General features: G+C 54.9%; 2 protein-coding genes across 3 annotated transcripts in view; one reads left to right on the top strand and one right to left on the bottom strand.

The window, feature by feature from the left end:
* The window catches only part of SOX13 (SRY-box transcription factor 13), a 28,701-nt gene extending 24,780 nt beyond the window's left edge, over positions 1-3,921 (top strand). Inside the window, exons 12-14 of one of the 2 annotated variants that reach the window (XM_037824982.1) lie at positions 103-246; positions 1,083-1,299; positions 2,083-3,921. In XM_037824982.1, the coding sequence (XP_037680910.1) occupies positions 103-246; positions 1,083-1,299; positions 2,083-2,359 (638 nt within the window). In that variant the 3' untranslated portion in view covers positions 2,360-3,921. The remainder of the gene's footprint in view (positions 1-102; positions 247-1,082; positions 1,300-2,082) is intronic. The other variant, XM_037824983.1, reaches the window with a different exon arrangement.
* Positions 3,922-8,310: 4,389 nt separating this feature from the next.
* ETNK2 (ethanolamine kinase 2) lies at positions 8,311-25,402 on the bottom strand. The gene is made up of 8 exons (XM_037824981.1): positions 24,841-25,402; positions 22,701-22,960; positions 19,682-19,804; positions 14,792-14,934; positions 14,096-14,179; positions 11,500-11,645; positions 9,542-9,615; positions 8,311-8,518 (listed from the first exon to the last, which is right to left on the bottom strand). The coding sequence occupies exons 1-8, from the start codon at positions 25,294-25,296 to the stop codon at positions 8,446-8,448; spliced, it is 1,359 nt and encodes a 452-aa protein (XP_037680909.1). The 5' UTR covers positions 25,297-25,402; the 3' UTR covers positions 8,311-8,445.
* Positions 25,403-26,986: the final 1,584 nt, after the last annotated feature.

Genomic DNA, 26,986 nt, shown 5'->3' with positions numbered 1-26,986 from the left:
CAGCGCCCCCTAGTGGTCAGGCAGGGGCCGCCTCTTTCTCCCAGGTGGGTGGATTCTCCCACTCCAGGCCGGCTGCCCAGATGACTCCACTCCTGCCCCCAGGCTCCCGCCACTTCCCTGAGTCCCGCAACAGCAGCCACATCAAGAGACCCATGAACGCCTTCATGGTGTGGGCCAAGGACGAACGGCGGAAGATCCTCCAGGCCTTCCCGGATATGCACAACTCCAGCATCAGCAAGATCCTTGGTGAGGGCCAGCAGATGGGGGCTCCAGGACTGTGGCCCAGCAGGGCTGGGGCTTGCCGGGTGATATTCCGCTCCAGTGCAATCTGATGGGGGTGTGGGGTCAGCTGGGTCTTGTACCACTGTAGGGCTCCTCTGGTAGTGCCTGCACCCAAGAACCCAAGAGGAGTGTGTGGGTGTGTGTTTATACCCTTTAGCCCCCCTACTGCCCTCACAGCCCCCCACCACCTCGGTCTCTGCCTAACCCTTCCATTCTTTGCCCAGACCCTTGCAGCTGGCTCTGGCAGGAAGCAGGAGAGGCTGGTGCTCTTGGGCTGTCAGTAGAGAAAGGTTTTTGAAATTGCAGGGCCTGTTTGGAGGCCTCCAAGGAGGGATGTAGGGCAGGACAGGTGGGCCTACAAAAGGGCAGTTGTTTTCAAGTCTGAGGCTCCTCTAGGATCACTGCAGGTCTCTTCTCAACGGAGACGATATATTTTTTCCTGAGCAGGGAAAGGAGCCTGTCTGGGCTCTAGAGGATCTGGGGTGGCTGTTTTTTTGTTTTCGCAAACCGGGCAGACCAGAGGCCTCCTGGAAGTTGCTGGGTTGTTTGGGATGTGGGTGCATCCTGAGTCTTCAACTGGCAATTGTATACCCATATACATGCCAGCTTCATTCATTTGTTTACTTAACCTCCAGGTAATACCTGTGATTGGCCAGGCCCTTGCTAGGTGGTTGCACACCTATATTACCTTGGTGACTTACCTGGGGACCAAGATCTTCTAGGAGACTCCAGGGTCTGCGGGGGGTTGTGGGTGGTGGGCAGAGCCCAGCACTGACTGCCTGCTCCGGGGGCTGGGCCAGGCTCCCGCTGGAAGGCCATGACCAACCAGGAGAAGCAGCCCTACTATGAGGAGCAGGCCCGGCTGAGCCGGCAGCACCTGGAGAAGTATCCTGACTACAAGTACAAGCCACGGCCCAAGCGCACCTGCATCGTGGAGGGCAAGCGGCTTCGGGTGGGCGAGTATAAAGCTCTGATGAGGACCCGGCGCCAGGATGCCCGCCAGAGCTACGTGATCCCGTGAGCAGACCCTCCCTGGGCAGCTGGGAGATGTGTGTGTGTGTGTGTGTGTGTAGCTCATGTGAGTGACTAGACATTAACAGTGTGTGGTTGGCCTGTGTGTGTGACTCCAGTGGTGCTGTGTGTGTGTGTGTGTGCATGCATGCATGTGTAATTCATGCCAGTGACTGAGCAATCTGGGTGTAATTGGGCCTGTGTGTGTGACTCCAGGAGAGCTGCATGTGGCTCTGTGTGTGACTGTGTGTGTGACCGTGTGTGTGACCGTGGTGGGCATTTGTAGGTGGGGAGGTAGGCATGTGACTACAAATGACTGCAGAGGTCTGGTACATGTACCTGGAGAAATGTCCCTCCGTATCCCATTTCTGACGAACTTGAAAATAAAAATTTAGAGGTAGTGATACAGAAAGCATTCATCAGACAGAAGGAGTCTTGACTTTTAAACAGGAACTCCCTCGGGACATAAAATTTCCCAAAATTGGATTCACCCATGATCTTCCAAGAATATCATCTTCGAATAATAGTCTAAAATAATGTGGATTATTCTGTTCAATATCTGTTGAATGCATCTGTGGTCCTGGGACTCTGTGTGTGTGTGTGGGGGGGTGGGTGGTTGTAGCTGACAGTGGGTTTGGCCATCGGAAAGCTGGCCAGGGGGCAGGAGGTATGAGTCTCGGAGCCAAGGTGGGGTGGGGTGTGAGTATATGCCCTGAGGGGCCTGGAGGGGAGCTGAGTCTGGGGTCGAGGGGAGGGTGGGTCTAACCTCACCCCTTCTTGGCCCCTCAGCCCACAGGTTGGCCAGGTACAGATGAGCTCCCCAGATGTCCTGTACCCGCGGGCAGCTGGCATGCCCCTGACCCAGCCCTTGGTGGAGCACTACGCACCCCAGAGTCTGGACCCCAACATGCCTGTCATCATCAACACCTGCAGCCTCAGGGAGGAGGGCGAGGGCACGGAGGACAGGCACTCGGTGGCCGATGGCGAGATGTACCGGTACAGCGAGGACGAGGACTCAGAGGGCGAGGAGAAGAGTGACGGGGAGCTGGTGGTGCTCACAGACTGAGCCCAGCCGAGTGGACCCAGCCCCTCCTCCCTTGGGGAAGAGCTCATTTCCAAGCTGGTGGGCTCAGCCAGCCGCCCTGACTGTGTTGGTACTTGGACTTGGGTGTGCCCGGGAGATGGGCACAACTGCGCACCTGTAGATACATTCACGAGGGGAAGTGCCCCTTCCCCACCACACCTGTGGGCACACCTGCCAGGCTGCTGGCCTGGAGGGGCAGGGCCTGTACAGTGGTGATGGGCTGAGCTTTCTGAGCTCCTTGTCCTTGGGGCCCATGGCCAGGGGACACTCTGTGACCATCCCCTCCTGTGGCTCTGTCCGCCTGAGAGTCTGGCAATTGCAGACCTGTCCCTCTGGGGTCACACACTTTGTCTCCATTCTTGTCCTGGCTGGACCAGCCACACTGTGGGATCAACACCCCTTCCCACATACCCCGAGACTGCTCTGCTCCACTATCACCATGATCACTTTGTACTTTGTGCAAAAGGGTCTAACTGTCTCTCTCTGTCTTCATCTTCTGCCAAGCCTGTTGTGCCTCTGGCTGCTGCTGTGTTTGTATGTGTGTTTGTATGTGTGTGTCTGTGTGTGTGTGAGTTTTCATCTGTTCGTTCATTGCACAAAATATTTATTGAGTGCCAGGCGCTGTGGCTGAGGTTCTGTGGGAGCATCTCTCAGTGACTCTTGCTTCTCCGGGGGCCTCTTCCTGTGCTCCTCTGTGTCCCCAAATGGCTACCTCTTTGTCAGTCCTGGGTGTCTCGGGTTCTGTGCGTCCTTGAGTGCGTCTCTCTCTCTGTCCTTCTCCCTGGGCAGGGCCTTCTGTGTTTCTCCCTTCTGGGTGTCTGTTCCTGTCCCTTTGACACTCTCTGGAATCTCTGGGCCCCTCAGCCTGACCTCCTCCTGCCCACCCTTCACTCCCTGCTGGACTCTGCCAGGCGGTTCCCACAGAGCCATTTTTAGCTCTGAGCAGCATGGGTTTGTGTCTCAGCCTCCAGGGGGCTTTGTCCTGGTGCCCCAGCCCCTGATCCCAACCTGAGTCCCAGGAGTGGAGTCTGGAAGATTGATGGTGGACCCCCTTCCTGTCAGTGGAAGAGGCCCTGGGGAGCTGGGCTCCTCGTGGCAGCTGTTCTCTCTTCCTCCCTCATGAACCGGGATGGGGGTGAGGGGCTCCCCGTTCTTGGAAGGGGCTGGTGAGACGACTGGCTCCCTCCTTTGTCTTCTCCCACCTGGCCTTGTGCCTGGCCCCAGCCCTCTCCACCCTCTCCCCTCGCCCTTCCTCCCACCCTATGCCAGGGAATATGTCTCAGCTTCTGATCCGCTCCACAAGTTATTTCCCTAAGAATATCAAATCCCATGGAACCTGACTCCCAAGTTCCAGAACGGCCCTGGGGTCAGGGTGGGAAGAGGACCCCAAGTCCCACGGGGGTCCGTGCCTGCTCCCAGACCCTCATCTTTTCTATTTCCCTCCCCTCCCCACCCCCTCTCTCCAGGCTGTTTCTTTTTTTATGACTGTAAACAATAGATAGTGCTTTATTTTGTTAATAATAAGATGATGAGTAACTTAACCAGCACATTTCTCCTGTTTACACTCGGGGGACTTTTGTTTTCTGTTGGCATAATAAAGACAGGCCATTTCAGAATCTGGCCGTGGCGCAGGGAGGGGGGCCTCGGTCCAGAAGTCCTGCATGTGCCGCCAGCGCAGACCCACTGCCCCCTGGTGGCGGCTTGTGGGAGCTTCAGGTGTGGGGCCGGGGAGGGGACTGCTCGGACAAGGGAGGCCCAGGCCAACCCTGTGGAGGGCTGAGTCCATCCCCAGAGCCCTGAGACACTGCCCTACCCACGGAGGTGAGCCGGACCTCACCACAGGAGCCCACCCAGTACATAAGAAAGAAGGCAGTGGTAAGTGCACTGTGGAGGAAGTCAGGGAGCTTGGATTCTCAGCTGATTTAGCTGCACAGGGGTGGCGGATCTCCCCTCTGAACCTCAGTGTCTTCGTCTGAAAACAGGATTTAAGGCTCAGCCATGGTTCTTATCCTGTTTTGGGGAAGGAGCCCTCTGAGAATCTAAAGCTGCACCCCTCATCCCATAAAAATCTCAGGTGGGCTCTGCTGAAGCCCATTTATGTCTCCACCCCCCAGATGCTGATTGCTTCAGGGCTCTATCTATGACCTTATGCTTTGAGTGAGCATTTCTAAGACCTACTTATCACATAAGGAGAAATAACAGTCCAAGAGATTGGAAAGGGCTGGATGATAGACTGAAACTCTCAAAATACATATTAATGAGGCTCAAGAAAAAGACTGATGCTTTGGTTAAAAAATTAATCCCACTAGTATGGAATGGGGATGGCAAAGCTGAATGGCAATTCTTGAGGAAGAGTTGGGTTGCCGTCAGGAGTGATGCAGCTGTCTTGGGCTGAATTAATAGAGGCACATGTCCAGAACAAGGGAGGTGATGGGCCAGTGTCCACCACACAGGGCTGCTCATGGGTGCATCATAGTCATCTCACTGGAAGAGGCCATTGTCAGGCTAGAGGGACCCAGAGGTAGACACCCCGCACAGAGGAGGACTGGAGGGAGCCTGGTGAACATGTCCTTAGAGGAATAATCAAAAGGATCAGGAGGTTAAGTCTAGGAAAGAGGATATTAGGGTAGGGCATGAGGGACAAATTGCTTTCTTCAAAGCTGCCAGGTGGCCAAAGGTGTAGAAATTCTATGTAGCTCATGAGGTAAGACCTAGACTTGAAAGTCTCAAGGACCAATTTGGCCTAACAAAGAACAGCTTTCCAACAGATAGTCAAAGTATAGTGAGCTTCCCCAACACTGGAAGTATCCAAGCAGAGGCTCTTGAAGAAAAGGGATTTCCAAATTGGAGAGGGTGATGGTAAGAGTAGGTAGGTGTGGTTGAGTCCAGAGCCATAAACTTGGGAGACGGTGGAAGCAAGGAGGCCCCAAGAAGTGGGGTTCTAGCCTTCCTACATTGAATGTCCCGGTCTTTGGCTGCCTGGTGTTTCCCAGCCCGGCCCCCCAGAGCTTTATGGCTCCTCTGCCCACCCTGTGTCCCTGGGCCAGCCTTGGGGCAGGGAGGAAGCACCTGAGCCCAGCCTCCAAGCTCTTGTGGAAAAGACGCAGAGGGAGGACAGAGGAGCATGGCTGGCTGTGCATCTGCCTTCTGCTGGTCATGCTGGAGAGTTGCTCACCTCACGTTCCACTATCCATCACGCCCCCCCACCTCACTCCCACTGATCCAACCCCAATCCCGGCCGTGTCTTCAGGACTCACCCTTACACACCTGCCAGCTCTGGGTTTCTCCTGCTTCCCCATTCCCACATCCTAGTTGCTTCCGGGGGGCCTGAGGCCAATACCTACCACCTCCCACTCAGGATCCTTGTCCTGCTGAGACAGACGTCACATACCGTGTCCCCTTAGGGTGGGGAAAGCTCCCCACTGGAACTTGTAGGTGATGCCCTGGACCCCCACTCTCCTGCACCATGAAGAAGGACAGGGTCAGGCGGGTTGCAGAGGCCAGGAACCGAGAGCCCCAGAAGGTGGGGGCCCAAGTGTGTTCTCTGCCCGCTTCCCCACCCCTGCTGCTGAATGGTGAGTGGTGGAGGCCGAGGGTCAGAGCCCATATGGAAGATGGACCTCTGCCCAAGAGTCCGGTCCTGAGTGTCTGCTGGGGGTATAGAATGGTCCTGAGGGCTGAAGCCCCAGGTGACACACTGGTGTCCCCAAGGCCTGGTGCCAAGCAGGGTGGGCAGGGATACTAGTTAATTGGGGTGGCAATGAAAGAAGAGGAGGTGGGCGCTCCAAGACCCCCTCTGCACCCCTATGTCCACCTGCCCACTCCCCTGGAGGGTTGGGGGAATGAGAATATTTTCTCAAAGAAAGCAGTGGAGTGGTGCCTGCTGGTTAACTTCTTGGATGCAGGTGGTGGCTGGGAACTTAGGGGTACAATACCTAGGGAGAGGGGGGCTGCCCCACCCATTCCCTGGTCACCATGGCAATGCTCCCTCTCCAATGCCATCATGTTGAGGCCCCAGGAGGCTGGAAATGAAGCTGACTTCAAAGTGGTTATTTCCACAAAAAAACCCCACCCCCGCTCCAGAGGTGGGTCTGAGAGGAACAGGGAGGGTAGGCACTGCTATTTCATCCACAGAAAGGCTGCTGGATGACCCCAGGTGGCCCCTACCTGCCCAGGTCTGGCACCATCTCTGTCCCTGGGCACATCTCCCCCAGGCCCTCTGCCGCCGCACTCCTCCCTGGCTCGGCACTGCTATCCACTAGGTCACTGTGACCTTTAAGAAGGGCCCTGCTGCCAGTGCCAGCTCTAGTTACCATGGCACCCTGGGATTTCTGCAGGCCAAAGTCAAACAGCCAGATTCCACCTGGCAGGCAGCTGCTGCTGTCACTACAGCTGCCCCTCGGGGTGTTGGGCAAGTCCCATGGCCTTCCAGAGGCAGCAGCAGCCACCGGGGCTGCTGAGAGGGGCACTCCTTCTCGCCTTGGAGTTCCTGCTCACCCCTTCCACTGGCCTTCTGAGAAAGTGATGGGTTGATTTCAGAAATCATCTTTGCCCATTGTCAGGCAGAGCAGCTGCCCCTTTCCTACACCCAGGAGCTGGGAGCCAGAGACGGTCAAGGAAAAAGTCCTTCAGGATTTCAGGGCTTCATCACCTTGGTAGGCTAGAATTCTCGTAGTACTCCATCAGGTTCAGCTTATTCTAGCAAGACAATCAAAAGCAGAGAAGCTTTGACACCACCAGGCCTGCCCAGGTCTACCCTAAACTAGGAGCCCTGGAGCTTTCTGAGCTGGGCACTGAGGTGGGATGGTGTGCAGACCCTGCCCCTACCTCAGAGGTGCAGGCTGCCACCTCGACTTAGCAGAGAGCAAAGCCCAAGGGGATGCCCACCTTGGCTCCCCGGGTCTAGGGAGCGTCAGCCCTCCACCGCAGGAGACCAAGCCCACCTTCCAAATCCATGCCATCGCTCCACACCGCAGTTCCAGAAATGGCCATTTTAATGCAGAAAACCACGATAATTTACAAACAAATAATTCTGTGGGCCAGAGCCAGGATGGCCCTAAGACGCTGGGAGGGCAGAAAGGAAGTGTAGGTCGTGGTCGTTGGGCAGTAGGGGCCGCAAGCCCAGCACCTTCACAATCCCAACCCCACCCAGGCTCTTGCATGCCGACCCCTGGACCCTGGCCCCCGACTCCCACTCGTCATTCCCAGGTGGGAAGATCCAGCATCAGCTTCGGGACAGAAGTTGGAGATGGAGAGTCAGACTGTTGGGAATGAGGGCCTGGGGGTGGGGAGGACAAGGCAGAAAGGCTGCTGGCTCCTGCTCTGGCCGCTCCACCCTTGGTTTCATCTTCAGCCAAGCCACAGCACCCAACAGAGCTGGGCTTGGGAACCCAGGTCCTCACTGCCCCCTTTCCTTCCCTCCCAGCAGGCTGGAGAGGGACAGACACAAGCCCAGGGGCAGAAAGGGCACTGGAAGGGAACATGTTTCCTCAGGCTGAGGTTTGGGGAGTGGGGTTATTTGATGGGACTTGGCTTGGAGAAAGGGGTCTCAGGTGAGGCGGCTGCTGGGGGAGCCATCATGCCCAGTTCTAGACCGGCCCCCCTCCCCCCAAGTTAGGTACATCCATCGGTCAGTCAGCACGAGGCTGGTTTGAGGCTCAGCACCTCCCACATGGGGCATGCAGGGGGAGACTCGGGGCACTGGAGGTAGAAAGGAGCTCTCCCACCTTCCCCTCCTCCCCAGCCAGGAAGGGTCAAAGACACATCTAAGGCAGCCCAGGGTCCAGCACAGTCTGGGACTGGGGAGGCTGTGGTTTCCAGGGATGGTGGCCCCTGGCTGTCTGTAGGCACTTCTCCCCCAGAGTCGGGTCCTATCAGCCCCTCCAAACAGGAGAATGAGGTCTACAGCGGCTTTGACCAGGGGGTGGGTGGCAGGGGCAGGGCCTCCTCCCTGGTCACCCACCTGTCCCCTCTCCCACGATGTCCAAGGCTGCGGGTCCCAGAGCAGAACTGAGCCCTGGAGAGCAGGCCAGCCAGGCATATGGGTAGGGGAGGGTGGGGAACGCTGGTCACTTTGGCATTTCCAAGGCCGACACTTGAGGCTTCACCTTGAAGTACTGGTTGAATCGGATCACTGCGTACCTGCCGGAAGGAAGCGGGGCGTGAGGAGGGAAGCCGGGTGGGCCCAGCCAGAGGTTCTTGCATCATGAGGAAAGCTTCTCCCCAGCTCTAAGCCCATGTGGGCTGAGGTAGGCCTGGGCAGGTCTGGAAAGTCAACCCAGCCTGGGCTGATTTGAGGCAGGGGGCAGCTCAGAGTTTTAATTAAAAGAAACATCACAGGAAGGTGGTTAATCAGTGGGGTACTGAAGTCTTGTCTTCATCTTAAAACACACTTCAGCTGAGTCCCTTCCCCCACCACAGCCTGGGAGGCAGAAACCTGGGACCGAGGCAGACCCGGCTACTATCCCATTCCTAGTATCCCTGCAAGAAGCAATCATATCCTTCACACAGTCCTCAGAGACTTGGTTGTGAAAATTTTGGAGCAAGGGGCAGTGATTCCCTTTCAGCTGACAGCAGGTGTGGAGAAAGGGGGAAAGGAGAGGGACTAGACCAGCTAGAGAAAGAAATGATTCTCAGCCCTTAGGGACACATGCACCTTGATGCCCACCCACCCCCAAATTCTCAATATTCAAGAGCATCATCCCTGTATCATCCCAAGTCTATCTGCAGCAGCCACTGGAGGAGTGGCTGGGTCTGAAACCCCATGCAGGGAGGCAGCATAGTAAACACGAAATTGCCTGAGGGACCTAGCAAGTCACTTCCACTCCCTGGAACTCTCCTCTGCTGTACAATGACAATGAACTCATGATCTTTCAGAGCTATATTCTGTAATTCCACTCACCACCAGGCTATTCACCATCAGGATTAAGAGTGTTGGCAGCAGGGCAGGGGCAGAGGATGGAGTAGGGTAAAGTCAAACATCCTCCCAGGCCAGAGGGGACGGGGTCAGAGCTCTGGTCTCCTGCATTTCCCCAGGCCTCCCCGGCAGCAGTGACCTCACTGGAAATGGGGGGCTGGCAGGGGCCCAGATGGCCTCAGCTTTCTCTCTGGGCTGCCCTTTGCCCCCAAACCCTGGCCTGCTTCCCCACCATCCCCTGCACTCACCTGAGGAAATCGAAGTCGATGGTAGAGTACTGGTTCTGGATGAGGGCCCAGAGCGCCCAGAAGAAGTGAGATGCCTGGAAACAAGGCAGAGAGGGTCAGTGCAGGGATCCCCCCATGCCTGTCATGGACCTGACACAGTTGGAGACACAGCCACTCTGGGGCACACGGAGCCGGGCACCTGGCAGGGACCTGAGTCGGTGGGGGCTGCCCAGCACAGCCTGGGGAAATTCTTGAGGCTAAGTTACCAGACAGCATTTTGGGCCTCCACCCCTTGGAGGAGTGCTCCCAAAGGTGAGCAGAGCCGGGTCTGCCTCGGTCCCAGGTGTCTGCCTCCCGGGGTGTGGTGGGGGAAGGGACTCAGCTGAAGACAAGACTTTAATACCCCACTGATTAACCACCTTCCTGAGATGTTTCCTTTAATTAAAGAGTCAATACAAAAATCTTCAAATAAGCTCAAGTTATTAAATGCTGTCCTACTGGAACCCCTTAACCCTTTACTAGCCTGCTTCTAGGGCTTTCAGCTTGTTCTCTCAGCCTAAGCAGGACCCCGACTCCACCAGTGGCCTCTCCCCTACCCAGGGGAACCTCCCCAAGTCTTCAAGGCCAAGGTGTCCAGGATGAGCTCAGGCCACCCGGCCAGCGGAGGGGCCAGTACTCCACAGCAGGGTAAAGGGGACGGTGAGAGTGATGGTCACCAGTGCCCTGGCTGCTAACTCCACCAGGTCACCAGGGGGCTAGTTCACTGGAAGAGCCCATAAACTGACCACTCCACCCCTTTTCCCGTCCAGGGTCAGGGATGGAGAACGGGTCTAGACCTGGGAACAAGACCCAAGTCGGGGCATTGACTGAGCATTAAACTCCAATTTCCCTGTAGCCAGAGGTGCCCACAGGGCCCCAGGTCGCCCCAGGCTCAAGAAGCCAGAGAGATGTCGCTTCCTGGTACCCCTGAACAAACAGCAGTGATACTATTACTTTTCCAGGCAAGGGTCCCCAAGCCTCATGGCTCTAACACCCAAAAGTCCTGCTCATTTAGGGGGCTGGTTATGAAATATCTCCCTCCACTTTCTTCTCTTTTCATGACTTAAAAGGGGGCATAGTTCAATTAGCAAGTATGATTGATTACTAAAATATTTAGCAAGACGAAGCATGGATGGAACACTTTCAAAGAAGTACCTGATGGAAAATAGGTTTTGTGCCAATGAGGAAAATAGAATAGGCAATCCAAAGTCACAAATAAGTAAAGATTTTATTTAGCTCTATTATGTATTGTGGCATTTCAGGGCAGCTGACTTGTGTTCTTGCTTATGCATGGCTGACATTAAGAAGACTAGTTAGCAATCCCCTTGGCACACACCTGTGCAGACCTGGTGTGAACCATGAATCTTGGACAAGCAGCACTCACAATAGAGAACTGACAGCACAGCAATATGAGCAGGCACGACCTGATGGGAAAGGCTTACACAGAGTTCTGAGTCAATGGAGATAGCTAACAGGGAGGATTAGAGCCTGGCATTCTCTATCTCCTCTGAAGGTGGGAAAAAAAGAAAAAAAAAAAAAAAAAGGAAGAGATGAGTTTAACTGCAGCATGAAAGACTGAGGTTAGACAGCAGAAAGAACCACTTGTCCAAATGAGAGAACTGCTAAAATAGGAAGCTGGAAAAGGCAGCAGAATCTTTCTTGGAAGTATTTCTCTAGGAAGCAGAGAACCTAGGCCTGATGGGGGGAGCAGGGAACAGGGCATCTTAGAAATAAGGGGATGCCTACGATGACTTTCTGAATGTCACCTCTAGTGTGGGGCTCAGGAGCAGCACGGTGCATGTCCCAGGACCTCACACCTGACCTTGGACTCTGCCTCCTCCTCCACCACAAGGCTGCAGGAGGGTCAGAGGCTGGGGGTGGGTTGCGGGCCTCCCCCCTGGTCCTCCTTTCCCTGCCCCCTCTGGGTCCCAAGCACTTACCAGGGCAAACTTGTTGACTTGCACGTAGAGCTTCTCCACCTCCCCGGGGGTCACAGCCATCCCCTTTTGTGCCTGCAGGTAGTAGCGGAGCCACTGCAGCTGTGTCTCCCGCACCGGGTACCGGCAGTAATCCACCTCATTCACACCTGATGGGGAGGAGGCCAGGCAGAAGAAGGAGACCCCATGGTTTCCTTCTCCCCTCAAAACCTCCATCTTCTTTGACCTGCATCCTCCAGCGGGGCTGTGGCCACAGAGGCAGCCCTGGGAATGCAGCTGCTTTGACACCCAAACCCATCTGATATATGGAGGGTCTGCCCCATCCCAGCTGGGGGACACTGCTTTCAGTGGGGTTGAGGAAAGCAGGGACTAATTGAGGGGAAAGGCACTTTCCTGGGAAGGAAAGGTAGGGGACGAGCAGTCTTGGCCAGCACCTTAGCATCTCCACTGCCCCATACAAGGCTGGGCATGAAGGAGGCACTCAGATAGTCAGGGATCCTAGCGTCACAGGCCTAATGCTAACCTCCAGCTGACCCTCAACCCGTCTTTCCTCTCACTGGCCTATATTTCTTCATTTATCATGTAAGCAAATGGACTGGTGTGGGTCTCAAGCATTGCTTCTCAGCTTGCTGAGATGGCTACTCAAAAATATCCCCTGGAGAGCTTGGTAAAAATATAGATTCCCAGGCACTGCCGCTCTGTCCACTTCCTCAGATAATTCTGACATGCAGCCTGGCTTGGAGCCCTGGACTAGATGGCTCCAATTCCTTCTAGCCCCAACTTTCTAGGAGTCGTAAAGCTGCCAGCTTAGTATGCACCAGCTGCATCCTGGGCATGGCGGCAGAGGCCCTGGCTTCAGGAAGAGTGAAGAGCTAGTACAGAAAGAAGCAGTTTATTTAAGATAGGACCAAGACTGGGTGACTTCCCCTCTTCTTTCCTTCTTGTCTTTCTCAAGCTTCCCCTGTATCCCTGGAGGAACACACTATTTCCTGGTGCCCAAGGCTATGGCTGGAAACAAATCTCCCTGGGCAAATGAAGAAACTAATGTGCAGAGAGAAGAGAGGATTTGTCCAAAGTCATACAGTCAATTAGAGGCAGGAGCAGGGTTGGAACTCTCATCTCCCAACTCCCAGGCCAGTGTCTTCCCTCCTCCAGGGAACCCAAGAGGTCCTTCTCCCCAGCTCCTATTCTCTCTTATCTTTCCCCCATGCTGAATACTTCCTTCTCCATTCTCAGCTTGGGAACAGGATGCAATCTGCCTTTTGGAAAAATTCCAGCTGGACTTTGCTCTGCGTGGTAGGTGAGAAGGACTTAAAATGCTTAAGAATGATCCCTTCTGGGAGGAGAATGCCCAGTGCCCTGCTGGTGCCAGCCTCTGCTCCATGCCCCAAAGCTCAGCTGCTCAGCCCAGCTGAGGCCCCATCATCCCTTGGGGTTACCGGGTGCAGGTGGTGGCTGCTGCCGGGAGTCACACCTTCAGGTACAGTCACTGCTTGACAGATGGTTGCCTGGGGTCCCAGAAGGCACATGACTGGCCTGGCTCCTGCTGGGGAGTGGCTGAGGCTGGGCCAGGGGTGTCTCTCCAGTTGCCCTGGGCCTGCCTCACTATCCTAAGCCACAGTGGCTGGCCACGCCATACTGAATATCCTACACTGCCAGCCTGAGGATGCCCCTCCAGCCCCAGTGGCCAGCTACAACCATGAGTTGCCTCCTTGGTCCCATCTGATTGTTTTCAACAATTAAGAAACCCTCAAGCCAGAAAATCCTGCCCTGCTCCTTTTACACAAATAGCTCCTCTGCACATGCCATGCCTTTATAGAACAATTGTGACTCCCAGAAAACATTCCCCTCATCTAACCACTTCCATTCTTGCTCCAGTCTCCCAGCTGCAGGAAAGCTTCCTTACCTAATAGCAGCATACACTTACATGATGCTTAGTATGCACATCATACTGTTCTAAGTGTATGAGTGTATGTGTATGAATGTATATGTATACATATATATATACCTCATATCAACACTACAAAAGTAGGTACTATTATCTCCATTTTACAGACACAGAAAGGGTAAGTAACCTGCCCAAGGGTCACAGCTAGTAAGCAGCAAAGCCAAGGTTGCAACTTGTAGAGTCAAGTTGCAGAGTACACACCTAGATTACTCTCATCAGACCACCAGGCAAATAACTACTTAGAGTTTGTTCTGTTCCTTATCTCTGTGAAGGGCCCTTATGTTTGTTCAGGTTGTGCTCGGCATAAAAGAGTGTGGACAAGGGGGCGAGTGGGGACCGATGTCATCCTGCGCCCTGCTGGCCAGGCTGGCGTGAACTGAGTCTGCTCAGAGGAGGGGGTTTTCTTCTTATTCACCTGCCGAGCCAAGTCCTCTCAGAGATCATGAGAGGGTACATATGCCATACCCAATTGCCATATGGGTTAGCAGAGGTCTGTTCTGTGTATATGGAGCTTTCTAAAGGCAGGCTGTGTCTTCCCCTCTCAAGCTGCAATATCCCGGAGCACAGGGGCTGTTGACCCTCCACCCACCTAGTAGAGACCCCTCTCTCATGCTCCCCCTGGACCTGGTCAAATAGGAATGCCCCTCTCACCTGCAAACTCATTGAAATGGTTGCCAATGTCAAAAGCTTGGTAGTTGTAACCAGCATATTCATAGTCAATGAACCGTACATGACCTATGAGGTAGAGAAGAAGCAATGAGGGTTGTTCCCAGGACATCTGGAATAGTGCCTGGCTATGCTTCCCTGGACTTCTGGAATGAACCCACTGACTCTTACTGGCCTCTCCAGCTTCCTGGCCTGATCTTCTAAGCTGCCTCCTTCCATCTATCCATCTATCTGCTCTTCCCCTAGCTCCAGGTATCTCTCTCACACTCTGGATCCTCAGGTTCTAAAGACATCTGCTCTCAGCATGGCAGAGGGTCAGAAATAAAGCTACGAACTCCCTGTAGGTGAAGCCTCATCAGGAACACAAGGAGGTTCTCTCCTAGGGAAGGCCTTCTCTCTGGAAGCCCAGTGCACTGCGGGGAGGAGTGGCTTGGATGCCCTATGTTGAGGGCCTCCACAAATCATGGTTCTGAGTTCTTTCTAGATAGAGCTTTTTCAAAGTGGAATATCTTGTTTCCTTTTTCCCCTTCCTCTCCTTTGAGTTACAAAGTAACTTAAGACCTAAACCAGAAGGTTTCCTTTTGCTTGTCTAAGTGCCAGCCCAAAGAACACAATCCCGGAGCCAGATGACCAACGAGCCCAAGCCCTGCTGCTGTCCAGCCAGGGCCAGAGATGCCGTACCTTTGGTGCTGTCGTAGATGATGTTTTTGCAGAGCAGGTCATTGTGGCAAAACACCACGGGGGAGTCCAACTGGGACAGGTGCTCCTTCAGCCAGGCCAGCTCCTGTTCCAACACCTCTACCCTGGGGACATCTGCAGAAAAGCTGGACAATGGCAAGAAGGATGGCTGGGGGAGGGAGGGCAGGCAGCAGACAAGCAGGTGCTTGGCCTCAAGAGCCCTGGGCTCTCGTCTCATCCCTACCTGTCACTGCAGAGGGATCTTGGACAAATGGCAGACCTCTCAGACCCTCACTTTCATCATCTGAAAGGTGGCATTAAGGCTTCTGACTTCCTGTGGCTACTCTAGGCTGATTAAAACATGTGCATTTTGCCAAGCATAAAAGTCACCAGCTGAATGGCATCCCTGCTATTATGTAAAAGGGATAAGGAGGTAAGTACGGAGGCACAGGGAAAGGACCCAGGAGGTGGAATGAGCATCCAAACCCAATCATTCCAGGCTAAGAGAAAATAAAGGCAGCCTGGCCACTGGGGCAAGATGCAAAACAGACCTGTCTTAGGTCATCTCAGAATGCTAGGAAAAGTTCCTAGGACAAGGTGTAGCTCTCTAAATCAAGACTCTCTTTCCAAACTTCCTCCAGTGAGGAATAACAGAGTCCTGGCAAGAGGGCTTGTGATGGAGCTCTTTTGAGCAGGCCGAGGTACGTCCTGGTGGGCCACAGGTGGAAAGGATCCAGAGGTCACCTGGTCTAACCTCTCCTCTCACAGACAGGCCACCCAGGCCCATGTAGAAAGCAAACAAATTACTTTGTGGGCTCACTCTCACACAGAGTATTGGGGCCTTTAAATCAAGAGCACTTGCTCTGCAGCTCCACAAGAACGCACTCCTCCCACCTTGAACCATGGTGCATGTTTCTCTGACCCGGACCCCCGCCAGACCCTGTGTGGGCAACTTGAGGGCAGGAACAAAGATGCACCAGTGCTGCCCTCCTTCAGCCCCAGCCCCTCCCCACAACACACAGCATTCTGGCTGAAAGAAATATTTGTTGAAGAATGAATGAATCAGCCAATCAATGGAGTTATCAACCACCACGTGGAAGTTTGGTGAGGGCACGCTGTGCTCAGATGCTCTGAACTTTGAACAAGTCTGTGTGCTGACAAAGCCAAATAGTTAGCACAGGCCTTAAAAACCCAGAACCACCAATGGGTGGAGGGGAGGGGGCCCGGCTTTTATCTCCACTCATGTGCCTCCGGTTTGCCTCTCAGGGCAGTGAGAACATGCCCGGGAAGATGAGAATGAGAGGTCCCCTCTCTGACCTTCCACAGGACAGACCAGCCACCCCCACACCCCAGCCCAGAGGAATGGTGTTCAGTGACTAGGGTGCCCCCATGTTCCCACCTAGGAAAGGAAGAGCAGGAGGCTTCCCCCCGGCCTTGGATCCGTGTCCCGAAGTCATAGGCTCACAGACGGTCAGAGCTGAAAAGGCTCTTAGGTCACCCAGTCCAACCCCATGGGGAAACTGAGGCTCAGGGAAGAGGAAAGCCTTCCTCTCAGACTCCAGATGTCTCTCGAGCTGAAGCCTCAACTTCCACATATCCAGGGAAAGCAGCCTCGGCCTGTCCCAGGAGCCTCCTGCTGGTGAAGGCCGCAAACCCTCCTGAAAGCCCCAGTTCATGTCAGAGGCTCAGCAAAGGGCAGTCTGAGACCTGGGGGTCTGCTGGGAGGAGTGATCTGGGGGCATGCTCGGTGGGGAAGCCTTCCCTCATCCTCATTGGAGCTTATCTGTGCTGGCAGGTCTGCATAAGATGCATTTCAATCTTGGCTCCCTTTAAGAAGCTAACTTCAAAAAAAAAAAAAAAAAAAGATTCTTTTTTCACCCCTTGGAGACCATCAGAAGATAAGAATTAGGAAGCTGCCTTCGGTTTACCCAGGTCCCAGCCTGAAAACCTGTCTTTAACATCTAAGATGCCCGCTGCCCAGTCCCTGACTTCCGTCTGACCCCATCCTACCCCAGCCCAAGGCCGCACAGATGGTTAGTGTGGGAACAACCTAAGCCTCCTACCTCCCTGCACGTCCTCACTCAGCAGCCCTGCCTGCCTCCCCTGAGCACTGGAAACATCACCAGCTTTGCTCCCTCTGGTCCTGACCCCACCAGACTCTTTCAAGGCTGTGAGGGTGGCAACTGTTCCTCCTACCCCTTTGTCCCTCAGAGATGGCAGGAGGGACTGGAAGGGGCCAGGGAACCTCACCAGGAAGCTTCAGGGTTCCTCCAGATGAAGGCACTGCTACCTGGCAAGTGTCCCCTCCAGCTCTCAGGGCCCCCTGCAGATCTGGGCAGAACAAAACCACTTTCTCCTACAGTGCACTTTCTAAGTGTTTTCATTCTTCACCTTGGCCCTCACACCAAGCAAGCAAGCAGCATCTCCTCCTGATGCCCCTGAGTCAATCATCAGCCTCCCATTCTTCTGACCACCTTGGACACTTCCAGGCCTCACCCCCATATGCAACCAAACACCAAGGCTACTGAACCTATCTCCATAAGGTTTCCATTCCCCTGGTTTCCATTCCCACCAATGAAGCTGCCCTAAGAACATGTTCCTCAAAAACATGGTCCCTTGACCACCTGCCTAAGAATCACCTGGAGAGCATGTCAAAATACAGATTCCTGTGGTCTAATGCAAGACCTCCCAATCAATCTCCAGGGAATCTGCACTCAGCAAGCACCTCAGGGGGATCTTATGCTCAAAGTTTGGGAACCTTTCAATTGCCCATTCAATTATGACATCCCCCAGCTGGTCTCCCTACCTCAAATCCCCCACTCCCCTCATCTGTCTTTCACAATGCTGGCAGAGCTTTCTTCCTAAACCACAGGCCTGATCAGGTTACTTTCTGGCTCAAACACCTTCAACAACTTTCCAGTGCTTGCTAAATTAAATCTTGGCTCCTTAACCTGGCATGTAAGGCTTTGCAATCTGGCTCTAACTCACCTCTGAGGCCCCACCTCCCATGACCCCTCCTGGCCCTCCCAAATATCTGCTCCAGCCAACCTCATCTACTCATCATAACTGAGCAGGCCTTGCTCACGCTGTCCCCTCTACCTAAAGTGGCTTCCCTTCTCATCTCTGCCGTGCCACCTCCACCTGGAAGATTTTCCCTAGTTCTCCCGCCCAGCATAAGTTACCCATCCTGCTTTGTTTTCTAGCTATGCATGCAGATGTCCTGAGCTCTTTGAGGACAGGGCCAATGTCGTGTTCATGATTTTGTTGTTTTAAATCTCAGTCAATCAATGTTTGTGAAATGAAGGAATAAATCAGTATTATTAGGAAATGACTGAAACTTAAGGTGATTTATCTAATTAAGTGATGTCTTATCATTGCCCTGCTTTGGGGCAGGTTAGGCTCAAAGAAGTTACCATCTTGATTTGCCCAAGGTCAAAGGAGTGACATGAGCAAAACAAGTTAGTCGGCTCTTCTCCAGGGACCACTCCCCTTCCTAACCCCCAAGATTTCATGCTGGCAATATAGTCAAAGGAAGATGCAGAATCAAGATCACGCCTGAGCATCAGGAAGCCTGAACTCTAGTCCTTGAGCTGCCGCTGTTCAGCAATGACCTGGGCAAGTACCATCCCTCTCTGGGCCTAATGTTTTCCATCTGTCAAATGATGGGGGTGGGCTGGGTGATCAGGAGGGCCCTATCAGCTCAGACACCAGAGGAGCCTGTTCTCAACGTGCAATTCTAGTCCTAAGGGAGAAGGCAGTCCTTGTCCCCAGAGATAACATATGACATGGAAGGGCCAAACATGGTCAAAGAGAGGGCAGGCTTGGGCCATCTCAGACAAACAGTCCCAAAGGAGTGCTTGATAATCATTAAGTGGGAGGATCCAGATAAAGTCATATGTGCACAGGGTGTGTGTATGTGTGCACAACAGAGACACACAATTGGGATAGAGTTAATTATTGTGTTGTCATTGAGAATGAGGGGAAAAGACACCCTGCCCCAACTGTACTCTATGTCCATAAACTTTTGGAATGGGGAGTCAATCTATGGATCAGAGATTTCACTACTGCTTAATTTTGTAGAGGAAAAGGGGCACCCTCACCCTTTTCTCCATGTCTCCATCCTTTTCTCAGCACTGAAGGGCATGCTGGGGAGCCAGGTATCTGAAGGCCAGCAGGACTCTCAGAGTGCCAGCCAGAGAGTTTAAGGAAAAGTTCAGGGAACCCCATCTTATCTGAGGAAAGGCAATTTTAGGATGGGTGGAATACCTCCTTCCCTGGAAAGTGCAGTGATAGAAATAGCAAGTTGTCAATCTGAACAAGGTGGGGAGCAGGGACCCCAAAGGCACATGGGGATATGAAGGATCAAGGCAAGCAGCAAGAACCTTGATGTCCCGAGGGCTTATTTATTGGCTGATGGGTTGAGTCTGACTTTGAACTCAGCCTTCCCTCATTCTCAGAGGACCCTGCCCTTCTCAAGGTCAGGTCAAGTAGAAAGAGCCCTGGGCTGGGAAACAGAAGCCTTGCCTCTGACCAGTCCTGAGACATTGGGCAACGCTTAGTCTCTGAGCCTCATGTCCCTTTAAGTAAAATGAAGTGTTGTCCCCAACCTCGTTCCTGCCACAATCAGGAGTCCCAAGGACAAATGAGCACATCGGTATGAAACTGCTGCTCTAAATTCCTGGGATTTAGTCAATCAATCCAACTCCGCTTAGAGGTAGAGGCTTAGCAATCATGTCTGAAGGAGCTGTTAGAGGAAACTCTCAGCCCCCAACCCAGGACCTGAGTCCTTAAACCTCCCGTGAGGGTGGGCTGGAGCCAAAAGGATGGGCAGGAGGGGGTCTTATTAAGGCAGTAGAGACGGTGGCAGCCTTGGACCCTCCCAGATCTTTGTACCTGGGGTTGATCTCATTCTTCACCAGGGTGAAATAATTGTGCATCTTGTGCCAGAGTGTGGGTTTGGGCAGGCTGCCATTGGCATGGATGGTGTGGATCTTCGCCATTTCTAAGGCTATCAACCTACAGCAGAAAGAGGAAGAGGAGAGTATCAGTGATCAACCCTCTCAGCTCATCTCCTCCTGGTCTGAAAGGGGCTCTAATGGACTAGCCAGAGGGTCATGTGTGGGACTATTAGTCTCTTTGAAGCCCTAGACTGTGCAGAAGGAAGGTCTCTGCAGAAGGCATGAATAGGAAATAAGACCTTTAGCCCAGCAGCTCCCTTTCCAGGACCATGGCTGGAGTGGCTTCAGGGGGCAGAAGGGCAAAGCAGTGGGCTGTTGGACAAAGGTCAGAGACAATGCCCCACCCCAAGGTCTTGTACCCACTGCAACCCCTGGAAACAGAGCGGGACACCCGGGGATGAGGGCAGCTCACCCTCTCCTCTCCGGACTCCCCCTCCTCTCAGGGGGAGGTGAGTGCAGGGCCCCCCCCCACCAAGGGCTCAGGGGTGGTGATCCAGGCAGGGAAGAAATGCCTGCCTCTTATCAGGCTGGCCAAGGTGGGGGGGGAGGCAGGCTGGCCCAGGGCAGCCCCTTCCCCAGCCACAGGGAGTTGATGCTGGCGGCTGGCTGCCAAGGACGCAAAACAAACCAGCGTTCTATTTTCAAGTTCTCGGGTGGACATTATCCAAGGTCCTGGGAGAGAAGGAGGGGGCGGTAGGGAGAGGAAGCAGGGCTGGGGAAGGTTGCTGGGAGAGGGTGGGGGAGGATGCAAGAGAGGGAGGGTCTTGATAAGGACCCCATCTCCCGACAGCCCGTGTCCCGGCTGGGCCCTCCGCGTCCCCTGCCAGCTCTCCCTTCTTGAGCCCCACGCCCCACCAGTCTGCCAAGCTTCCAACATTCAAGCTTCCTTCGGCCTCTGCCTGTTGCTTGAATAATAATCGCTGGGAAAGACAACAAAGACACTGGCTGTTTGAAACCTTGTTACTGAACTGTTCCAGTGGCAATCCCTCCCCTTGCTGGGCCCTGGGAAGGGGCAGGCCATACCCTATCGGGATAACGGGGCAATTTGGGGGCTCCTCCAGAACATTCCCCAGCCTCCAAGCCTCCCACCCCCTAAAGGGTAGAGGGAGCAGGGGGCGCGGAAGCAACCGAGTGGGTGAGAGATGAAGGCTGTGCTTTCAGAGGCCGGAGGCCTGGGGCAGGAGGGAGCCAGCCAGGGTTTAGGCAAGGCAGGGAAACAGACCTGAGACCCAGGCCTTCCCTTCCCAAAGGAGGATTCCTAACAGAGCATGAACTGAGTGTTTCCTTGAATATCAATAGGGCTGTTGTCTGGAATAGCAATGAAAATAACCTCAACACTCAGCATTTTTATGCTGTAAAGCCTCAGCAGGAGGAGGTTGAGGAGTGAGGTTCAGGGGTACATGGGGGGGGCAGAGGCTTTCCCTTCCTTGCCTTTACCTCAGAGACTCACCTTCACTCAAGAGAAATAATTGTCTATCCTGGGAAAATCATTAAGGAAGGGCCCACCTCCGACATCTATCCCAATTCCTTGCCCTCCCCCAAATGCAAAGTTCTTCTTGGTATCCACCTGAAATCCATCTTGAATCTTCCTGACAATGGTAAATGTTTCCACGGGAGAATGAGTGACAGCATCAGATACAGAGAGGTGGAGGGAGACTGGGAGTGGTGAGAACCTGCCAATATCAGAGCTTATTTGCACAAGTCTGACAGAGAGCTGGAGGAGGATGGTGGGAGAAGCCAGGACCGGGGCCCCCTATCCTTCTCTGACCTCACATCTCCAAGCTGGGTGCATCTGAAGCTGTTCCACTGGAGGATGAGAAGACATTTGCACAGGTTTGTATATCTTCCCTCCCCCAGGCAGACACACACCCAGCTGCACACTCAACATGAACATCCTGGGGCCCTACCAGCCCCAGCGGCAGTGTTCAGGAGCATGGGATGAAGAAGGGGCTCTCAGATTCCCCTCCTCCAATTCCCTGGAGGGCCAGCCAGGATGGGCTTTGCAAATAGAGCCAAGTGTATTAACTCAGGGTTAACTGAATGGTAGGTGAGGGGAGCATGCAGAGGTCTCCTTCTTGGATCAGACAGGACAAATCCTAGCAGTCCTAGGAGATCCCTGCACTGCCGTCCCTGCTGCCAGACGTAAGCTTCAGCCTGCCTCACCACAGTCTGAGTGCCTCCACACGGGGATGCGGCCTTAAGGGGAGGAAGGAGGATATTGCCAACATCCCTGCCATCTGTCAGAGGACAGAGTGTACGAGAGACTCTTCTTTTGTTCTCCACCTTCCAGGCCCCACAGCAGCATTCTCAGGACTTGGAAGTTAAGTCTAGTTCCTGGGTCCTACACATCTAGGTATTTAGTGGGAGGATCTCCCCAGGGGCCATGGGTTCCTATGAGCCTCTGGAAGGAAGTCTCAGCAGCTCCCCAAACCCAGGTTTCCACCTTGTCAGAGAGATTGGGATGGTGTCTCCCTTGGCTGGTAGACCCATGTTCCCCCTGGGTGGGGCCCATTCTCCTTGCACACCTGGGCTCTTGGCAGAAGGAGGGGAGGAGTAGGGAGCCCTGTGCCCTGGGCTCAGATTTCATTTCCAAGGCTCCAAGAAGTTTCCAGGTCAGATGTGAGGTAGACAGAGGGCTGAGGCATGGGGCCAGGAAGCAGATTCCTGCTGCTAATCCCTAGGGAAACAAGTCCTTTGGTCCCATGTTCACCAAAAGTCTTGCTGTCGTCCTCCAGAACTCATCCTTCTAGCAGAACCCAGTGACAATCTATAGAAAGCTATAGTCTCTCTCTGCAAAGCAATGCACATAAACACACACATACTTTTCATGCAAATTTCAGGGAGTTCACAGATCTTATGACTCTCATCCACAGACCATACTCTACACCCAGGAAGCTGGTCAAGGATGTCAAAACCCAAGGTGGAGTGAAGAGTACCCTGGGCACCCTCCTCACCTGAAGAGCCGGGGCTCACGGATGTGCTCGGGTCCCAAGGCCATGCCTGGCACGTACTCGTAGCACAGACCATTCTGGAAGGTGCAGTAGAGTTTGGGGGCACAGCCATGTGCTCGCAGCAGCTGGAAGTTCCTGACTTCATTCTCTCGGTCCACGAGCAGCTCTGTCCGCTCCCCGTACACCCGGACCAGCACGCAGTCCAGCATGTCCTCCTCCACGTAGCAGGCCACCAGCTTGTTGGTGATGCCATCAGTGAAGCGCTAGCATGGGGAGAGGGTGGCCCATGGGTGGTAGGGCAGGGTCTCTCTGGTTTCTCCCCATGGCACCCCACTCAAGGAGAAGATGTTCAGTTGAACGCCCTTCCACTTAAAAAAGAGCTCAGAACTGTCCCTAATGTTCTACCATGTCCCCAATGCTTAGAGGAGACTAGAGAGTTCAAGGCAAAAATGGTGGTTTGGGTCCAGCCCAGACACACTCACATCTCCTGGGTCTGCCCCTAGTGGATGGGATTTGGTGGTGGAGGAACTTCCACACTACTTGGTGGATAGATGACCCCCTCCCCCTTCCTTCTCCATCCCAGACCTGAAAAAACCCCCCATGGTCCAGAATGTGGCAGAGGAGGGCAGGGAGTTGCCGGGGATAAGTACATCCTGACCCAGGTGCCTCTCACCACCTGCCAGGCAGAGAGCTCTTTGCTGTACCACTTGTCCCATTCAGCGGCAGAGGTACAAGCAGGGTACACGGGTTGGCACCCACCCCAGGGTTTTGGTGGTTAGAAGTCCTTAGGGCCTCTCAAAGTTCCACACTGGAGGACACAGAAGGCACTGGGCTGGAAGAGCAGGCTCTGGACAGGTTGACAAGGAGGAATTTATGGGGCACAGTGTGACAAAGCTGGAAGGGGCTTTAGAGGACATCTGAACCAATTTTAGGTGGGGAAACTGAGGAAACTGAGGCCCAAAGAGGGGAGGGACCAGCAGATGTCATGTTAGGTCAGTGCTGGAATTAACCTCTGGCCTGTGTGATTGATGCCTTGGCAGTCTTACTACCAAACCGGGCCTTTTATGTTGACAATGCCACCTCCCCCATCCACCCGAAAAAGGAGAGGGCTGTCAGTCTCCATATCTGGTCCTGCACTTTCTCAGAATCCTGCCTTTCCCCATTGGGAAGGCCCTTCAGCCCGGAGCCCCTACCACTCTAGCACAACTGTAAGCTCCAGCTGCATTCACATGTTCCCCTCACCCCCCCACATTCACTCCCTTCTTGGGACACCTTCCTCCACAGGCAGCCCCCAGAGGAGATGGGGATGGGTGGGCAGGTGAAGGCTTCTTTTCAGAGACTGCAGGTCAGCTAGGGAGTCAGCCTATGGCTCCTCAGTAGGAGGCTCTGCCCACACCTGTGTCCCTGAGAATGAGCCCAACTGGGGGTGGGGAAGGAGCCCTGTGTGGGGGCTGCCGAGCCTGAGCCTGCAGAGATGTGGGTGAGGGTTTCCACCCAGTGCAGGAGCTCAGTGCTAGCCAGAATTTTACCGCGTGGCTCATGGGCATGGCTAGGAGAGCACAGAGCCTGAAGGCTTTGATCCACCATAGGATGAAGGGGAGCAATGTATGTTTGTGTGTGTGTGTCTGTGGCGGGGGAGTGGGGGGGGAGTGGAGATGTTTGTGTGTTTGTGTGTGTGTGTGTGTGTGGTGGGGGAATGGGGGGTAGCAATGTTTGTGTGTGTGTGTGGCAGGGCGAGGGGGGGGTAGAGGAGGCGCGCTCCCTCAAAAGTTACTGCCTCCTCAGGTTTCAGAGCTGGCTGGGAACGCGCTTCTGGGCAGCCAGGGGCACCAGCACGCAGCGACAGGGGGTGGGGCCCGCGTGCAGCGTGCTGACAGTGGGCAGGTGGACCTCCAGCGTGCCCGAGAGAGCCCCAAGAGAAGGGGTGTGTGTGGAGGGGTGAAGGAGGCGTGACCCCCGCTTTGCTTAGGGACCAAAACAGATGGAGAAATAAATACACACATAAACCGTTCCAAACCTCTCCTGCGCAAGAGCCGTGCACCCTTGGGACAGACACCCGGAAGGATGCACGGACAGACGTCCACCGCATCCCCGTTCCAGCCCCGGCAGGGCCCCAGCCCCGGCCCCGCACCCGCTCTGCTACCTTGGTCCGAACTTGCTCGGGCTTCCAATGCGGCCGCAGCTCCTGGATGAGGCGCAGGGCGCCGGGGAGGATGTCGTCCTGGTCCACGGATATGCCGAAGCACGGGACGGCGGCGGCCCTCGGGGGGCCTGGCGGCTCCCGGCAGCTCGCACTGGCCGCCACCTTCTCCTCCATGCCCCATGAGCACTGCGGGCAAGACGTCTGCCTCCTCAGGTAACAGGGCGAGCACGGCAGAGGAGCCGAAGGGGGAACAGCCATTCCCAGCAGCCCACCCCCTCGGAGCCGCGGCGCGAACGCTAGCCCCTGCGGGGGGGCCCGGCGAGGGAGTGGGCGCGGTAGAGGAGGGGCCAGGGGAAGTCCATGACTCAGGAGCGAGCCGCCCGCTTCAATCGCCGGCTCGCGGCCCCGCACTCGAAGCCGACCCGGGAACGCCCGGGCCGCCCGGGATTGTGACATCACCGCGGCGGGGCGGGGGGCGGAGGCCGCGGGCACGCCCCCCTCCCACCCCCGCCCCAGCCCGCGGGCCGCCGGGGAGCGCCAGCTGCGACGGCCGGCAGCTGCAGCCGCGGCTACCTGGAGCGCCGGGCGGGGTGGCGCCCCCCCGGGAGGCTGCTGACGGCGGGGGCGGGGCCTGCGGCGGCTCCGCCCCCACCCGGGCCCCCCGGCCGGGCCGCGGAGGGCTGGCGGAACCTCGGCGTCGGAAGCAGCGAGTGTGTGTGTGTGTGGGGGGGGTCTCCTCCCTCGCACCTGGGCTGCGGCTGCTCTCCTGTCCTGCCCCATCCCATCCTGGAGCATGAAGATCCAGCTTTTCCCAAGAGGTCAGCTTGGACTTGCCCACCTATGTCCTTGCTCCCTGGCCTCAGTCTCTGGACCCCTGGAAAGGGCTCTGAAGAAGCAGCTCTCGATGCATCTCAAAGGCCTTTCCCTGCAGGAAGCCCCCCAGGCAGTCCCGCCTCCTCCATTTGATGAAGAGGGAGACATTGAGTGATGTGTGCATGGGGTGGGTGAGCCTGTCTAGCGGACTGGACTGCCTGCCTCTTGACAGGCCACAGAATATTCCGGAGCATGCTCCGGATTTTGAGCAAGACTGAGCTTTGGTCCTTAAATAATCCTGAAAGCCTCCTTCCCATCCTGAGAGTCTGACAGACACATTAGTAGGCCAGCAGGTGTCCCTGCAAAGTGCTGCCCCAGGGGAATGAAGGTGGGGCAGAACTTGTGCTCATCTTTCTTTGCTGAGAAGTCAAAGGCCTGGCACAGCTATAGGCCAAAGCAGGATGAGGAGATGGCTGGGGGGTGTAAGAGGAGGGGAACAGATACTCTCCTCCCCTATCCCCAGAGTTAGTGTGTGGAAGAAGAGATGTGGGGAGAGACCAGGCCAGCTTAGGGGAAAGCGCCTCTGTCACCTCCAGAGCAGGACTCTGTTGGCTGCCAACACTCTTTGCCATAGCAAGGCCTCAGTCGCCCTTTCTGCTGTTCTGCCTTGGGGATGTCCCGAATCACCAGCCCTGTAGATGGGAGCCTTCTTTCTAAGAAGCCAGATCTCTCACTGCCCCATGCAGAAAAGAGCCTTTAGAGAAGGGGCCCTTTTCTTTTTCTTCAAGTTGTCCCTTTGGCCCCTTCAGAAATCTCTCAACCACAACGGTCCTCCCATTGCTTCTGTCCAGAATCCAGCTCTGCCCCACAGGACATCTGCGGTGATGGACATGTTCTGTATTGGCACTGTCGAATGCAGTGCCCACTAGCCACATGTGGCTCCTGAGCACTGAAATGTGGCTTGTGCAACATGTTAAATTTAATTTAATTTTAATTAATTTAAATTTACACATAAACAACCACCTAGTGGCTACCATACTGGCTGGCATAAGGGATGATGGGGAGGGGCCTGCCTATATATGACCATGGAGCCCCGAAGGTCAGAGCTGGAAAGAGCACTGACTCCAACCCTTCCTTTTGCAGTGAGGAATTAAAGCCCAGAGGGGAAAGAAACATGGAAAGTCAGTGGTGGAAACAAGGCTCTTGGCTTTGTACAGGGCCCCTGCGCAAGGGTCCTGGGAAAACAACCCTGGAGCCCTGAGGTCCCACCTAATCTGAAGAGGCTGCAATTCTGGAGGGACCAGGTTTGCCTGGGTCTCATTGGGCCCAGCTC

Source organism: Choloepus didactylus, chromosome 2 (genome assembly GCF_015220235.1).
Source record: "Choloepus didactylus isolate mChoDid1 chromosome 2, mChoDid1.pri, whole genome shotgun sequence".
Classification (NCBI taxonomy): Eukaryota; Metazoa; Chordata; class Mammalia; order Pilosa; family Megalonychidae; genus Choloepus; species Choloepus didactylus.
This window is presented reverse-complemented; position numbering and strand designations above follow the sequence as displayed.